Source organism: Poecile atricapillus, chromosome 20 (genome assembly GCF_030490865.1).
Source record: "Poecile atricapillus isolate bPoeAtr1 chromosome 20, bPoeAtr1.hap1, whole genome shotgun sequence".
NCBI lineage: Eukaryota > Metazoa > Chordata > Aves > Passeriformes > Paridae > Poecile > Poecile atricapillus.
In genome coordinates this window covers 3,738,243-3,755,582 of record NC_081268.1, presented here as the reverse complement: position 1 = coordinate 3,755,582, position 17,340 = coordinate 3,738,243, and the positions used below count along the sequence as shown (strand labels likewise).

Below are 17,340 nucleotides of genomic sequence, written 5' to 3'. Positions count from 1 at the left end.
GCACAGCCCAGTTTGCCTCGGGCCCTGCTGCCCTGCTTCATATTTCTGACACCCTTTGGCTCCAACTGCCCAGTCAAAATTCACAATAATTTCATTCAAGAGCTTAAAGTCAGGTCTGGCTGTTGCACTTCTGGAGCCTCCACCTCTGCTGATGTGGGCAAGAGCAGGTTAGGAATTTAATGAGATGCAGATTAGGAATTTAATGAGATGCAGATTAGGAAATTAATGATATGCAGATTAGGAATTCAATGATATGCAGATTAGGAATTCAATGAGATGCAGGTTAGGAATTCAATGAGATGCAGATTAGGAATTTAATGATATGCAGATTAGTAATTTAATGAGATGCAGAGTAGGAATTTAATGAGATGCAGATCAGGAATTTAATGAGATGCATCACTTGCATCACTTAATGGATGTCCTGGAGCCCTGGACATCTGGAGGTGAAGCTGCCCTGCCTGTGCTGCTGTGGGATGCCACCAAGGGCTCCTCATTAATCAGAGCCTCAGGACCGAAGCCTGATGGGTTGTGAGGGAGGAAAGGAGCCTTTTGCTCAGTGCTATTAGTTAAAATTCAGATTTTTCCCCTTTTCTGTGAAGCACAGGTGGATTTTTGGCCATCCAGCTGCACCTTTGGGTGCACTGGTGGTTGTGCAGGAATCTTGGTGAAATCATGGAATATCTGGGGGATGATTTGGTGGGAATTGCCTGGACTGGAGCTGCCTGAGGAGGGCTTGTGCAGCATCTTTGCCTCCTCACCTTGCTTCATGTCCCAAAACTTTCCTTGTGGGTTTCCTGTCACCACAGCCACTCTGTTTGTGTGTGATTATTTTGCACAGTCTCTCTCCCTCAGGGAGGCTTGCTTAGGTGTTTACTTCCAAATAACTTTTTGCCTCAACCAAAGAATGGGAAGGTTTTTATTGGTGTGGTGGGAAATTCCTGATTTAAAACCTTTCCCTCAGATCAAGGATTTCCTGCCTGGTGCTTAATCTCCAGGATATACTTGAGTGATGGATGCTGGGTGAAGACATCCAGGAAAATCCATCGCCTGGGACAAAGAGGGCAGGGCATTCTGCCCTGTGCCCCGGTGCAGACAGCTGATCTGCTCCTCTCTGCCCTCAATCAGTGCCTTTGACCATGTCCCACATCTGAAGCTGGCACTAACCTTGCACTGAAAGCAGATTTCAGCTGGGTTTAAGGTTGTGATGATTGATTTGTGCAATGCAAGACTGATTTGGAGCCAGGGGCGCCACTCCTGTCGTCTCCTAATTCTTCTTTCTCCTTTTCTCTTTACAGCTGAACCTGCAGACCTCTTGAAGGTGTTAGATTTTCATAATTTACCTGATGGTATCACAAAAACCACGGGGTTTTGCACAAGCAGAAGGTCTTCAAAAGAAGCAGATGTTGCTTACAGAGTAACAAAAGATGCTCAGCTCAGTGCCCCGACAAAGCAGCTGTATCCTGGTGAGTCCAGCTTTTCATTCATCCCATGGAAATGTCTGATTCCTTCATTTCCCCAGTGTGTTTGCAGAGGTTCTGCTGTTTCAGGGGGCTGCAGATTTCCAGCCATCAAATAATATCCTTTTATCCCTGTGTCTTCACGAGGTGCTGTCACTGCAGAAGGGATGGCCAGTGCCACATCTGCTCCCTCCCAGACTGGAAAATTCCTCGTCCCTCATTCTCACAGGGTGACACCCAGCTGGGGACAGAGGAGGAGGAGGCAGAGGAGCCCAGGCTGTGTTTTGTTCTGTGCCCTCCCAAGCACAGTGGGGTCTGGTTCTGGGGCTGTGGTGTCTCTCCTAACACAAATAATCACCAGATAAAAATAACAGGCTGGCCCACAGGAACAGATGTCCCAAGAAAAGTTGTTTGAAGGGATGGGAGGCTCGTCAGAGGAAGGCACAAAACCCTTGAAGAGCACTGAGCATTTTATTGCTGCCTGAGTTGAATTTTTCAGGCCAAGGCATAATCACTGGAGTCAGATGTGTTTGTAAGGTGTGGACCCAAACTCCTCCCAGCCTGAGAGATGCAGTCACCACCAGAATTGTTCCTTCCCAAGCCATCCAGGCATCCCTGTTTCCCCCTGGGGATCTCTGGGGTGCTGGGATTGCTGATGGCAGGCCTTGGGTGAGAAAAGTGCCTTTGCTGAGGCAGCTGTGGCAGGAGGCAGAAGGAGCCTGTGCCTGGTGTGGGAGGCAGGAGGGGATTTAAGCAGAGCAGGCACACACGTCCTCCCTCAGTGTTTGGGAGGGGATGAATGGATTGGCTAAATCAGAGCTAATGGGCTGTGCCACCATCAGCGCTCCTTAATTAACCAGGGCATCCCTCAGCCCCGGCCTGGCAGAGGCACAAATGGAGACTTTGAGGCTGGGCTGGGGATGTGCTTCCAGCCCTCCCCTCCTGTACTTCCCTCGCTGCTGAGGTTATTTCCAGCCTTTTTTATCCTGCTGGAACAATCATTGTATTTAATCCGTGGTGAGCAGGAGCACAGGCTGTGTCCCACCTGGAAACTGAGCCTGATGTGAGGACAGATGTGACAGGCTGGACATCACCACATGGGCAACCCTCAGCAAGGGAGCTGCTCAGTCTGGCCTAAAGCTGGGTTTAAATGTCTGCAGAAGGACAAACCAGACCCTAAATTTGTCTTTATTGCTGTCCAGGGCAGGAAAGTTCTTTCTGATCACAGACAAAGTCATTGTGTGCCCCAAGTGCCCACAATGTCCCTTCATGTCGTGCTCCTGAAATGACTTAAAGTTTTAGACCTGGTGTCTACGAGCTGAAAAGTGTTGAAAGGAAATGTTCCAGTTTGGAATATCCAACTGGAGTGGATCTGAGAGCTTGCCAGTAGTTTCTGTAGCCACTGTGAAGTCTTGCCTGGTCTCTTTTATGTAACAGAAACCAGCAAACAGTGGTGAACTGAAGGTGTAAAAACAAGGCTGGAATGTTCTGGCTGATTGTTTAACAAGGGGGGTTGGATCACAGCAGTTCTGACATAGGAAACACAAGCACGGAGAACTGAGTCCTGGTCCCAGGGGAGAACTGAGTCCTGGTCCCAGGAAAGAACTCAAGTGTTGTAGAAGATTTTCTTGGTTGTCTCTTTTATACCTTTTTACTTTTATATCCTCACCCTCACTGAGTTCTTGGTTTGCATCTTCCTTGTGTGAGAAGATCTGGATGGATTTAGGGAGCAGCTTTTCCATCATTTCATCATCTGGATGACCATGGGGTGTTTGATGCAGCTCAGTCCCACCCTGAAACCTTCCAAAGTCCCTGAGGCTTCTCTGCTGCTTGCTCAGGAAATGGGCAAGAGCCAAGTGAAGAACTCCCAGTGTTTCCAGCAGATCCACTGATGTTTCCTCATCTCTTTAAGAAGACTTCAGTTCCCACTCTCAAATGAGAGAGGGGATAAAGATAACAAAGTAATTGCAGGGCAGTGTCCCAGGGGAATGTGGTTTTAGGGCTTTTGTGACACCAGGAGGGTGGGTTGGAGCAGAGCTTTCCCTCTCTGCTCCATAGCACCCTTGGCAAACACGCTCTGTACAGAATATTTTGTGCTAATTAGAAGCTGGTGCTTTTCTAAGATGTAATTTCATGGGCTTTGCATTCTGCTGCCACAGCCAGCAAAGCAAGATGTATGTGTGTATATATATATATATATATATATAAAACTTGGGTTTTTATACTCAAAAGAGTGAAAAAAATCTGTTGAGATGCTTTTTGTCCTGGCTCCCTGAAGTCCTGCTTTCCAACAAAATCTGTGCTTTTCCAGAAAGAAAAGCAAGAGAAAAAGAAGCAAGAAAGACAAGGGTTTCAGTGGCAGCCAGCAAAATGTCATTTGTGTGCTTCCATCGAGTTTGCAATTGTCATTTGCCTTCTCAGAAATCTGTTAGAGCTCGAACAGTCACCCCTGAGAAGAACAAATCATTGCACAGCTGAGTTTCCTCAGATGAAGGAAAAGGCCAGAAATTGGTGAGACCATTGGAAAACAGCTTTGCTTTCAAGAGGAAAAGTGTAAAGGTTGAGGGAATGCCACCTTCTCACTTTGTGTTTGTGTCAGGAACAGGATCAGCTCACTGCTTCTCTGATTTTTGCTATTTAGCAGCTCAAGCTTTCCTGCCCTTCCCAGATCAGGAGCAGGACTCTGTTTTAGGCTGTGCTTGGCTACACCTGGATTAGGAAGAAGCTCCAGACTTGCCCTGTTTTGGAGACCATGAGGTTGTTCAAGAGCCTTTAATCACCGTGCTGAAGCAAGAAGATGCTCATCCATTGGAGCATCCCATGGATTCAGCCATGCCCACCCTGGAGCTCCTTCAGCCTCAGCAGGACTGGGAGCTCCCCCCGTGCTGTGGGAGGTCCTGGGGGGGAATTTGGGGGGTTTTGGCCACGGGGTGGGAGGAGGATGCGGAACCAGAGCCGGCGATGGATGCGCAGCATCTCCCAGCGTGAGCTCGTTTGAGGAGCGAGTCAAGGACGAGGACTCCATCCCAAAGCCTTTGTTGGAGGGGTGTCTCCATTGTTTTGGAGGGATTTGGGTCAATTTCTCCGTGCTTGGTGTATTTATGCCGATGTATTTATCGGTATTGGTGTGTGTGGGGATGTGTTTTCATCCCTCGTTCAGCAGCCCGGGTCATTTCTGCCCCTGACAGTGCAGGCATTGTTATTTTGCCAGGACAGCGGAGCAGTAACAGAGTAATGTCAGCTATAATTCATCCATTATGATTATTTGGGTTGAGAAACTCGCATCACCATGGAGACATTTTGATAATAATGAAAAAAAAAATTAAAAGCAGCTTTTTAATGAGTTGGCAGCTTGTCCAAGTTGAAAGGTACTGTATTGTGGGTTCATAATGAAATTTTGGACATGAACTATTTTACATAAAAGGCCCAAATCTGTAGGCTGTAATTGGAGCCAGGAAGGCGTATGGTCCTGACTCAGTCCTCCAGGAGGGTTTGTGCTCAGGGGAGGGAGATAAAGCTCCGGGCATCCTGTGGGAGGCACCAAAATTGGGTGCTGCTTCTGCCAAATATCTGGGGCTGAGTCCTGGGGATAGATCAGGCTAGCATGGCATTTAATTCCCGACTGGGAGGCCTCTCTGCTGCTTCCTGCTGCTTCCCAAATGTTATTTATGCCAGGTGATGGGGGTTAACTTGGTACAAAGTGTTTCTCCATAGGTATCCCCAGTTATCCCCCTTGGAATTCTGCCTTTGCTCTGTAGCAATCCCGGTTTTGATGCAGCTCCTGCCTCATCCCCTTCCCTGCTGTAGGCAGATAAATACATTAAAAATGCTTTGTTCCTAAAAATTAAAGCACCTCCCAGTCAGAAGAGGAAGAGGATGAGCTCAGGGCTTCTGTGTTTGAGCTCCAGCTTTGCTGTGGTGCCAAGAACTCCCCTCTGCCACGTTCCTCATCCCTCCCTGGGTCAAAACCCCCTGGGATACCATCTAGGAAAAACCTCAAGTAGTGAAGAAAATCTATTTGAAGCTTCTGGGCACTAAGCTTGATGGTTTTTGTGGTTTATTTGGCTGCACATCTGCAGTTTAAACAGGATCCCCGTGTTCCCTGGGTGCCACCAGTGCCACACGTGTCACAAACCCCATGGGGGGCTGCCCCACTTTGCTCTGCCCTGCTGTGGTTGAAGATTTCTCCAGAGGTACAAAGCAATCCTTGTTTTGCAAAGCCTGCACCTCCAAAGGGAGGTTCCCTGCAAGCCCCACACTTTGAAGTGCAGCATCAGGGGGGTGGTGTGTATAATTTGATCAAGAAATCTTCTTTATGAATGCTCCTGGTGGTTTTCAAGCCGCCCTGTTTGGGATGTGCATCCAGGATTTCCAGTTTAGGCTCATTTTTTTCGGTCTGAAGGGCAGAGAAACCCAAAGATGGGGCAGGAATTTGGGTTTCTGCAAGAGGGTGATGCCCAGATTGCAACTTTAAATGTGTTTGTCTGGCCTTGCAGAATGACCCTGTACTGACAGACTTTAATGGCTTTAATCCCCCAAACCTTGCAGAAATAAAGACAGAAATCACCTGTGATCAGGCACAGCTCTTTCCTGAGAGGAGAAAAAGCCAGGAAATGAGATGTTACTTAATAAGCAGACAAATTAGCATTTTCTATTGATTGCCAGATTTCTTTCCTTTTTCAGATTTTTTTTGTGTGTCTGCAGCAACCCTGAAAGCCAAAACCACGAAATCATCTGTTCTCATCTGGAATAAACAAATCATGATGCAATTCTCTGCTCCCTTAAATAAAACCCATGAAGATTGTGTTGATGCTTGATTTCCTCTGGCCCCTCAAGAACTTAAATTCATCTGGAGCACCCCATGAGAGTTTTTGCCTTGTGTCCAAAAAATCTTTAGGGGAGCTTCTTCGGAAGGGTTGGGTGCAAATAATACAAAATTGAGGCAACAACTTCTGCAGAACTTTTGTTTCCCCAGCTCAGGGGTTTCACCCCAGAGGATTTGGGGAAAAGCCACATCTTCACCTGGCCCTGTATAAATTTTAGGGCTGCTGATGTGCACACATCTGGAGACAAGCCAGCCACGGCTTCTCAGACAACAGGGCTGTTTATGCAGGGATTATTTCCGAGGAAACCTCACTAACCTCTTTGCTTTTCCACTCCAGCTTCCCCCTTCCCAGAGGACTTCTCCATTCTAACCACTGTAAAAGCGAAGAAAGGAGGTCAGTCCTTCTTGATCTCAATTTACAATGAGCAAGGGATCCAGCAAATTGGTGTGGAGTTGGGTAGATCTCCTGTATTCCTGTATGAAGACCATACAGGAAAGCCAGGCCCAGAAGACTATCCTCTCTTTAGAGGCATTAACCTAGCAGATGGCAAGTAAGTGACATTTTGTGCACCAAGGAAAAAACAGTTCATTGTTTGTATGGATGCCAGCATGTTGAACATTGTATAAAATAGGAATCGTGCCTATAGAAATGTATTTGCACACCCCTGGCTGCTGACTGGTGCTCCAGTCTGTCATTTTGGTCTTTGGGGAATTAATTTGACATCTGTAAGAATTGTAAATGAGCAGTCAGCTCTGCTGTCTGGTACTTGTGGGGATAGGAACATTGATTTTGCTGCGAAGGGCCTTAACAAAAATCAGTTTGTCTTGCAAAATCCATGCTGAGACTTGTGCAGGGCTTAAAAAGAGGGTGGAAAAGGGAGGCATCAGTGTGGTTTTATCCCTGCTTCTTGTTGAAGCCAGAGCTGGCCCTCTCCTGCCCGCTTTGGAGGGATGAAAGCTGTCAATCAGCATTTCTCTTGCCAACCAACCCTTTAGGCTCTGCCCAGGGAGGATTTCCAAGAAGCTTCGCAGAACATCAATTCCTGAAAGTTCATTTTTTATACAAAATACAAATTGCCTTGTCCTGCAGAGCCCAGGGCTGTGCCTGACGTGTCTGTGGGCTGTGTTCTCACAGGTGGCACCGAGTGGCTCTGAGTGTGCAGAAGAAAAATGTCACCTTGGTTCTGGACTGTAAAAAGAAAATCACCAAGTTCCTGGACCGGAGCGAGCACCCCATCATCGACGTCAACGGCATCATCGTGTTCGGCACCAGGATATTGGATGAGGAGGTCTTTGAGGTGAGCCATGGCAAGGAGCAGCTCTGGAATTGTTCCACAGGGATGATGAGACACTTCCAGCTCGTTTTTTGAAATTTTTGTTGGTTTTTTTTTTTTCCTTTGCATAGGAGGATGCTGTTGTTTGTGATTTTTAAGTTTTTATTTTGACTTTTGGTAGTAATGATGAAAATTGGGGGGCCAGGTGACCTTGGTGGAGTGAGCTGCTCTGGTTCTCTGGTTTCAAGCCCTTGCTGGGGTTCTGGACCATCTCTACACTGGGATTTTGTAGCTCTTGGCACATTTAAACTGGGAAGGGCTCACAAGGTTTTCATTCGTGCCCGTGCTGGGATTCAGAGCTGCAGGGGCAGCGAATGAAGGCTGAGGGAAGCAGCTCCCTCCCAAGTCACAGTTCACCCTGGGGCTGTAGGAATTTGCTCTTTTTCCACTCACTGGCCACGGATTCTTGGTTCTTTTGCTCCATGACACGAGGGGACTCTCCTTGACAGCTTGGTTGGCCTGGTTGTCACCTCCCACACTCTGCTTCCAAAGGCAAAGCAAATTCCAGCGGGGTGGGATGTTCCCGTGAGCTCCTGTGATGGAAGCAGAGAGGCAGAGCATTATTTATAGACAAGGTACAGATGGGAGAAGCTTTTTGCCATAGTTCAGCAGCTTGTTTAATGTCTGCATTTCCCTGGCAAAATCAACTTCTGCACTCTGCTGCACTTGTGAGGCTTTCCTGGGGATGAGAATCCCATTCCTGATCTTTCTTGTGAGCTGGAATTGCTTCCTAAAATCAGCACCAAGTTCTTGGTGTAAACCAAGCCCTATTGATGTCTAGCTCCTTATTTTTGTGGAATTTATTTAGAGGAAGAGCTGGATCTCCTGGGCCTCCCCAGCCCAGCAAAGGGATGGGGAATATCTCCAATCCCAGGCTAATTAGAACCATAGCAAAGCCAGGTCTTGCCTGCATTTTGCTGTCACTCAGAGGGAAAGTTCCAGTCTGTTTAATATTACCAACATCTGGGAGCTGGTCTGCTGTAAACAGAGCAGGAATGCCTGGGCTGAATATATCTGCCAAAATCCCAGCCACGGAGCGAGGCCTGGATATCGAAATTGTATTAAATTAAGAGATGTTCCCTGGGAAGTTGAACAATTAAAATGGAAAGTAAAAGCTGGGTTTAATGGGCACTGGAGTGTCTTTCGCAAGTGTTGGATGTTCTGCCAAATATTTCAGCACTGGATGCTGTGTTTTGACTTGTTACATAAAAGTGGTGAGTTCTTCTCCAGCCCAGGTCCAGTAGATCCTCTGGAAGGACTTGGTGTCACATCCAGGCTGGATGAAAAACCTGCACCTGCATTTTGTAAAATAGCAAAGACAGATTTCCATAACTGCCCCTGAATGTTGGGGGATTCCCAGGTGGCTTTTAGGGCTCACCTGACTTTGGGACAGCTGATTCCTCTGCCAGGGAGGGAACTGAATCCAAGTGTCCATGGGTTCTCCCTGCTCCTCTTTTAGCCCTTTCCGTGGCCATGGGTCCCTTGCTGAAGAGACTTTGACCCCACAGGGCTGTGGGACCTCCTCAGTTTTGGGGTAGAAAGGAGCCTCTTGTCTGTTCTGGCTGTGATCTGCAGCTACATGATCTTTGTGGCACTTATGAGAGCTGGATAATTAGAAAATACTTTCCCTTCTTTGTCTTACGTGTCCTGATATTACACAGGATGGATATAAACCCCCTCTAGTCCTGATATTTATCCTTGTTTTTGGTCACCCCCTCACACAGCACTGAAGCCACCAGCAGCTTTAACTGGGGTGGAAGAAGTTTTTCTGAAAGCAGTGGACTAGAACTTAATTTCCTTCATATCTCAGCAACTCCATTTCCTTTGGCCTCTCCTTTCTGCCAGGCTAAGCAGAAACTGCAGGCTGGGAACGATGGGCAAGGGCTGTGAGCTGTTTGGTTTCTGTATTCCTGGAAAGCTGGGAATTCTGCAGCTCATGCAGGAGATGCTGCTGCTGCTGCTGTCCCCAGCCTGCAAAGCCCAGCCAAGGAGGTTTTCTGCATCCACGGGCTCTGATGTGTTTGTCACTTCTGCTGGAAATGAAAATATCCCAGAGAGGTGGGAGTGGAGACAGGACTGGGTTGGCTCTGTCTCAACACAAGAGCTGTGGGAACTCATATCCTCCTTGTCAGGACTGAAACCAAACCAACCCCAAAGAGTTTTGTTTTTGGAAATTGTCATTAATGAAAGGCTGGGCCTGGCTGGGGTTGTGAGGGGAGCAGCTCAAGAGCCTGGATGGGAACTTCCTCACTCGTGTTCTGCTGCAAAAAAAAAAACCCCAAAAAAACTTTTAAAAAGCCTGGCAGGAAAGGTTAGAGGAATTTCAAAATATTTCTCTAGCTAAACATTCTTCCAGTGGAAAAATGACTTCCTCTCATTAAAATTCAATTAGCTGTGAGGGTCTCTGTACGAGCTCTGGGGAGGGCTGACAAGGGGCCAAGCCTGAGCCCAGGTTGTACAAGCCAGGTTTTGTGCTGGGTTTGTTGTCCAAAACAAGAGTTTACAAATGGCAGGAGGAGCTCTTGCAGGGATGGGAGGTTTCAAACTGTGTCTGAGGGGATGAGACTGCAAAGGGTTTTTTTTTTGACAGGAGAGAGGGAAGGACAAAAATCCAACCCATGGTGGGGGATAAACTCTCTCTGCTGCAGTCAGAGGTGTTCCTGCAGTGCAGCAGCACTGGGGAAGTCAAGTGAATGTGTCTCAGTTTTAGGGGGATGAACTGTTCCTTTTAATGTGCTTTTCTTTAACTATAAAATAGAAACCAAGTCCTGGTGGTTGAGTGTGTGAATAGAGAGAGGGGAGAAGCTTGGGAAAGGCTTTTTCACAGAAAAAAAGCTCATTTTCAGCCTGAAACCCAGAGAGGCTTCCCAAAGCATCCTGGGGATGGCCATTTGCTGCCCATGGTCTGTCCCAGGAGCCACCTGGACCCCAGCAGGGACAGGGTTAATCCCACAGCTGGGGGATCTCTGTGTGGGGAAAGTGATGCCCCAAAGTGTGGGGCAGGGAAATGTTTCCAGCCCTGGGCTGGATGGGCTGAATTTCACCCCTTTGTGAGGGTGTTTGGGAAGAAATTTAATGAGAAATTTGGTTTCTGCAGCGGGCGGGGGCCCAGCCCTGTTTTACTCTGTGTTACTCCATGGATGGCCTGATGAGCAAAACGAACTTTGTTTAAACTTTGCTGTTTCATTTTCCTGCTGGATTTCCCGTTTTGTCTCCTGATTTGCCCATCAGGAATTGCTGTGTGCTGATAAAAGCCTTGTACAGCCCCTGGCTCCAGAGCTAGAGTTGGCATCACTAAATTGTGCTGTGGACATGGGTAAAAAACTGAGTAGGTTTTGGCAGAATTGCTGAGGACAGCCTAGGAACGAGTGGCTGCTTTTGCAGCCAATTATTTTTGGTTCATCTGTGTGAAATTTTGCAGCCTTGTCCCACACATTAAGTGGGGTTTTGACCCTCTTGGTTTGCAGCAGTGCCTGGAGTGGCTGAACTGACTTTTCCCTTGTGTGGAAAAGCTCAGGGCATGAATATATTGCTTTTTAAGGTCACTTTTGGCTCCTTTAGAAGACAAGAGGAGTTAATTTCGTGCAGCTGAGTGCCATAACTGTGTCTCAGTGGTGTAGCTGGTACTGTAAAACCCCAAGAAAAAAAAGTGGATTCCTCTGATCTTGGCACCTGTGGCCAGGAGGGGCTGACAAAAATCGTGCCAAAGCCTGTCCTGGGATGGGACATGGCACCCTGGAGGGTGCTCAAAGATGCTGCTTTTGATTTCCTCTTCTCCTTTGTGATTTTTTTTTTGTTTTCCTGAAGACCATGAGTGAAATCAAGCCATCAGAAATGGAGGAAAGCGATTTGGGATGAGCCAGAGAGGCCGGGCAGGGTGCCAGAGGTGCTCTTAGGGCTGCAGAGAGTTCCAAGGCAGCACAGGACAAAGCAGGACAGACACATCAATGCTCCCAGCCCAGACATTGGGGCCCTTCAGGTGCTCTTGGGGTTGAAATGCCACTTCTCTTTTCATCTTGGGCCTTGTTTACACTTAAAAAAACAATTATCCCTGCGCTTGATAATCCCAGATTTCATTTCACTCTCGTCAGGGCTTTCTCCTTCCCTCCCCATGCTCTTGGCTGTGGTGTTTTCATCTCTGAGAAGTGCTCTGATTTTCCAAGTCCTGTAGGTTATTTTGCTCTGAGCTTGTAAGGTTGGATCAAAAGCTTTTGCTTTAGTGGAAGGAGTAGAAATAAAAGCACATTTTTGTACATGTGGGTGCATTTTATGGTGTTTTTTGCTGGTTTTTGGGGATGCAGAAGTTTCAGAGCCTCCTCTTGCAGACAGATCTGCTGTTTACACATCAAACAACTCTGTCTACTCCAGGAGGAGATTTACTCTCTCTCTCCTCCCAGGGCTGATGTGCTGGGGTGCAGCAAACCTGGAGAAATTGGTGGTAATTTAAGTTAGACTTTCCCAGCTCCCAGGGACGAATCATGGGAGACTCAGGCTTAAATTCACATCTAATTCACATATGGACCAAATTTTGGCTCAGCACCTCTGTCTTGGCTGTTCCTGGTGGCAGGAGGGTCCTGTGCAAACATCAACAGCAGTGCCAGGGTGCTGGGGAACACTTTTGCTAGATGGGGAGCAAGAAATTCCCTGATTGAGGAGGAATTTCTTCATGGAAAGGGTGGTCAGGCTTTGGAATGGGCTGCACAGGGAGGTTTGGAACCCCCATCCCTCGAGGTGTCCAAGAAACACCTGGGTGTGGCACCAGGGCCCTGGTTTGTGACAAGGTGGGCATCAGAACAGGCTGGACTCGATCCTGGAGCCTTTTCCCACCTAAATAATCCTGGGATTTTGTGATCTTCACAGCAGGAGCATCCCCACAGCTCCCCTGAGCTCATCCTGCAAGATGTGCGCTCAACCCAGAGGCTCAGGAAGGAGAGAGGAAAGGCCCAAACTGATGAAATTTTTGTTAAGCTTCAAAAACCATTTTTAAAAATTAGTATTTTTCTATTAACCTGGATTTGTCTGTCAGGATGCACCACGGATCCATGTTCCCATTTCTTTCTCCCTGCCTTGGCAAGCTGCTGAAAGTAGGTAATTTACAGAGCTGGCTGCCTGCTCCTCTGGCCCTGCCAAATCTGATTTCACCTCCTTTGCTGCAGAGTCTTTCAGGGAGTGCAAAGAGGGGATGTTTTACACCACCACCATATACCACGGTGTGAGAGGATGGAAAATAAAACCTCCTGAGCCAGCATTTAGGGATCTTTATTGAAGATGTCTGTAGCTTTCCCCAGTCTCCTAATAATTCTCAGTTTGCTTGCTGGTTTTCTCGTCATTCCTTCTGCTTTGCCTTTTCTTTTTTAATTTTTTTTTTTTTTTTCCAAAGGATCCTCTTTAAAACGGTGCATTTGAGACATATGGATTAAATCACAGCTCTGGGCTCTTCCAGGAGAGCAGTGCTGCCTAGAAAATGTCTGCAATTATTGAGGATTATGCCTCTGGATGGGTTTGCAATTAACGGGGAGGTTTTTGGGACCGGAGTCCAAGCGATGCAGTCGATCTGATCAAAAATGTGAAATTTGGCCCCATTTGGCAACAGCTCAGCCACAGCATCACCTTACACAGGTGCCCAGGGACGTCATCTGGTTTTATCAGGGAGGGAGGGGCAGCACCTGGGCCAGAATAAGAATTGCAAAGCGGCTTGTAAAAGTGACTCTGTGCTTTCATTTCCACCCCAAACTGGCGCTGCCTCCTCTGACCCCTCCGTGCCAGGTGCCAGCGAGGAAAGTGAGAGCCTGGCTGGAAACATCAGCTGGATTGTTTGCATACACTCTGCTGAAACTCTTGTTTTCCATTTCGATTCGCTGGGTAATTGCAGGTTCAGCCATCTGGCCTGCACTCAAGCTTGGTGACTGGGTCAGCCTTGCCTGTAATGATGGAGCCTCGTTAGTCATGATTACAAAATACACTTTTTCTTTTGGGTTTTATTTTAATTTCTTTTTTTTTTTTTTTTATTTTTGGGTAGGTTTTTCTGGGGATTGTTTGTTTTTTTGGTTTGGTCAGTGGTAAATTCCATTTCATAAACTGTCGTAGCAACTGTGTTGGCATGTGTGGATAATTAGTGCAGTTTGCTGGTATCGAATGCCTGCAGGCCTCTGATAGCTTACAAAGCACTTTATTGTTCAAACAGATCATAAAAGTGCTTTTATTGATGTTTCAAACACTCCTGCAGTCTATCATTTATCTTTTCAGAGTTCCAAGTGAAACATCAGCCTTAGGAAGCTGCGTGGTCTTAGAGTTTGTCCAGATTTAAGGCCCAGTTTTAGGAGGTGCCACCATCACCACCAGGAGTGGAAAAGATGAATTTTTAATGTTCTTCCCAACTCAAAGCAGTCTGGAATTCCATGATTTGGGCAGTTTTTGGGCCAGGATGGCACTGTTGAGGGCTTTGTCAGCAAAGGGTGGGAAATGCTGAGGAAATGGGGCACTTAGGGCTGAGGATCCAGGATTAATGCCCTCGGGGAATTCCTGGTGGAGGATGTGGGACCTCATCCCTGTCTGAGGAACCACTGACCTCCTGCTGCTCCTGGTCACTGCAGCTGGGATGTGCCAGTGGAAAATCAACACCTTTTTTTGCTATTATTCCTCAGATAAGCAGTTTGTAGCCTGATGGTTGGGTACCAGGGGCTCCTGCAGCGGAGTTGGTTTGGAGGAGCATCTTCCAAAGGGAATGGGCAGGGATTTCTGAGGGGAAATTTGGATCTGCCATGGGCAGGGATGCTGCAGGGCTCTCCATCCCTGCTGGCCTGGAGGGGACAGCTTGTACCCCCTTCCCCTGGCCTGGGTCCCTCCTGCAGAGTGGGGCAGAAAATTCAGAGGAAAACCAAGAGATCTCTGGGAAGCAAAACTCATCCTTCGGAGCAATTTCCATCCCCCCAGGGACTCTGTGGGATTTGAGGAGCTGTGTCTGGCTGTTCCTGACATCCCCCTGGCACAGTTCTCTGTTTCAGTGCTGGCAGGAGCAGCCCCAGGCTCGTTTGGGGTGATGGATGCTCGGAGGTGCGGGGTCATTACTCTTCCAGCACGGGCTCCCTTTGGAGTTTGTTTCCCCCTTCCTTGGATGGGAGGAGGGAGGAGGGGGATGGATTTCTTCCATGGAAAGTCTGAGGAGCAGGAGGCTGATTGCTGAGCCCAGACAGGCTGATGTAATGCTGGAAAGCTGCTCCTCTCTCCAGTGACATCATTCCAAGGTTTGCAGGGCTGGTGTGGACAGGGGGACCTGCAGGGACGAGGATGGAGTTTCAGGGGCAGGAAAAAGCACCACAAAGGGATTCGGGAAGGAACAGCAAATGGATGTGTTGGGGAAAGATGATTTTCCTCAGCTTGAGCAGGGGGGAAAAGCCAAATCCTTGTGCTTTGGGGGAGAAGTTTCCAGCTGAACGTTTTTGGCAGCATCCCTGAGCAAGATGGAAAAGGGATTTTTGGGAGCAGAGCGTGACAGGGCGCCCTGGCCCAAACCAGGGCATGTTCCCCTTCCCTGCTCACTTGGGAGCCTCATTCTACGTGGGAGGTTATTCACCAATTAGTCCTATTTGAATAAAAGTTAATGTTTTGCAGCAGAAGCCTGTAAATAAGAAAAGATCCTTTTCTATTTACAAAAGGGTGGGTGGGTTTGGATTGTTGCAGTGAATCTGTAGGAAGTAAAGGCTCATCTGAGCCAAACCCCAGGAGCTGGAGGAAGAGGATGATGAGGCTGGTCAGGGTTTGTTGTCAATCTGGTGGTGCTCAAGCTGCTGCTTCTCTACAATTTTGATCTTTTTTTGCTGTTTTCCTGCCTTTTGCCACTTCTCTGAGAGAGGTTTTCCCATACCAGGACAGAGTAAAATTCCTTCCCAACCTAAAAACCTCTGGGCTGACTCCATGTTCACCCCATTCCCTCGTCACTCAGGCCCCAACAAATGAAACACATGTTCCTCACACATGGTGAGGTCTTTCTATTCCTTTTTTCTTTCTTTTTGGAGGCAGTCTGGGCTGCCTGCCAAAACCCAGAGGAAAATCCAAGCCCACTCCAGACATCCCCAGCGTGCAGGTGTAGTCCTCGCTCTGACAGAGCTGAGAGGGCTGAAATGGAAATGTTCCCAATAAACACATCCCCCCGGGATGGGAGCTGGAAGAGGGGATTCCTAATGATTTATGCAGAAGATTGGATGGGGATTGGGGTGTCTGGGAGGTTTCTATCCCCTGCAAGAACATGGAAAAAAAAGTCTCTGAGTGTGAGTTCGTTGTTCTGCACACACAGCCAGCCCTGGCTGGGGTTCAGGAGGTCAGACCTGCTTGAACAAACAGAGCTTTGGCCACTGCAGGGGAAAGTGTGGGGAAAATCAGTGCTGAAAGTGACTTTTGGGCACTGTTCTCTGCTCTGGAATGGCTGCAAACGCTGCAGGGTTCTGCTGAGGCTTTGATGCCTCGCAGGAGCAAATTTATCTGCAGGTTTTGTTTGCCCTTCTCCCAGCTCGCTGCTCAGGGTGGTGAGATCCGAGCTGGGGATGCTCAGAATGGGAAAATCCGAGGGTGAAATCCGAGCTCTGGGGATACTCAGCCTCCACTGCACCCAATCCTGTTATTCATGAGTTTGCTTTGGAGAACCTCATCTCTGGGATGAACTTTGTACTTGATCTTCAGGCCCCAGGGGGCACAAACCCAGCTCCCTTACTTGGGATGAAGATTTGGGGCACTATTTCATGGAACTATGCAGATTCAATGCTTAAAAAAAAATCACAGAACACCCTGAACTGGAAGGGACCCACCAAAGATCATCCAAGTCCAACTCTAAGGGAAGATTTTACTTTTTTTAAAATGCTGAATTTGAGGTGGCAGATGCTGCATGGAATAAATGAAACCCAAATCATTTTTCATGGACAAAAAAATAAAAACCCAATTGAAAAAAATACTTTGGGGTGTGAACATTAGCAAAGGGCACATTTTAGTTTCCTGGAAAAAGAGGGAGAAAGGTGTGTGGATGAGAGGTGTCACACCTATGTTTGCACACCAGCTCAGCTTTCCATTCTTTCCTGAGCAGCAAAATTTCCAGCAGTGGTGGGGATTAGCAACAGGAACCTGCACAAAGCCTCCTCCTCGGGTGGTCCCAGCAGGTCCCTGTTCCATGGTTGGGTGATTGTCGCCAGCCAGATGCAGGAAAATTCTTTTCCAACCAAAATTTGGTGTTCAGTTCAATTTTCTGAGTGTGTCAGCAGATCTCCCCAAGCTGAGGGGTGTAATCCCACTTCTATCCCGAGATAACTTTGGCAGCCAGGTCTATTTTCCCCCCATTACCTTTAATCCATAAAACCTGGACTCTGTGTTCACCTCCCGGGACAGAAAATGTTCCAAGTGCTGATTAAAAGCCTCTGTGCACACAAAACCCCCTTGATCCTGAGCCACCTTGGTGTGGAGGAAAGCTCAGGGTGGATCTTGGGGGTGGAAATCCTGTCTGTGGGGCCGAGGAAACGGCAGCTCCACTTCCAGATTAATTTAGCTCTGAGGGGAAAAGATGGAGTGAAAGCAAGTTTTGGGTACTTCAGGAGGCTCCAGCTGCTGTGGGGTGGGAATGGGAAGCCCTGATGTGCTCTGGAATCCAAGAGCCACCCTTTGGCACTGGGAGTGAGCCCAGGTGGAACTGGAGCATTTTCAAGGTCTCTTCCATCCCAATCCATTCTGGGATCTCAGGATT

At 47.8% G+C, this 17,340-nt stretch overlaps 1 protein-coding gene across 2 annotated transcripts in view; it reads left to right on the top strand.

The window, feature by feature from the left end:
- The window catches only part of COL5A1 (collagen type V alpha 1 chain), a 138,040-nt gene that overhangs the window by 29,122 nt on the left and 91,578 nt on the right, over positions 1-17,340 (top strand). For both annotated transcript variants that reach the window (XM_058853626.1, XM_058853625.1), the window contains exons 2-4: positions 1,296-1,463; positions 6,620-6,833; positions 7,418-7,580. In XM_058853626.1, coding sequence (XP_058709609.1) covers positions 1,296-1,463; positions 6,620-6,833; positions 7,418-7,580 — 545 coding nt within the window. The remainder of the gene's footprint in view (positions 1-1,295; positions 1,464-6,619; positions 6,834-7,417; positions 7,581-17,340) is intronic.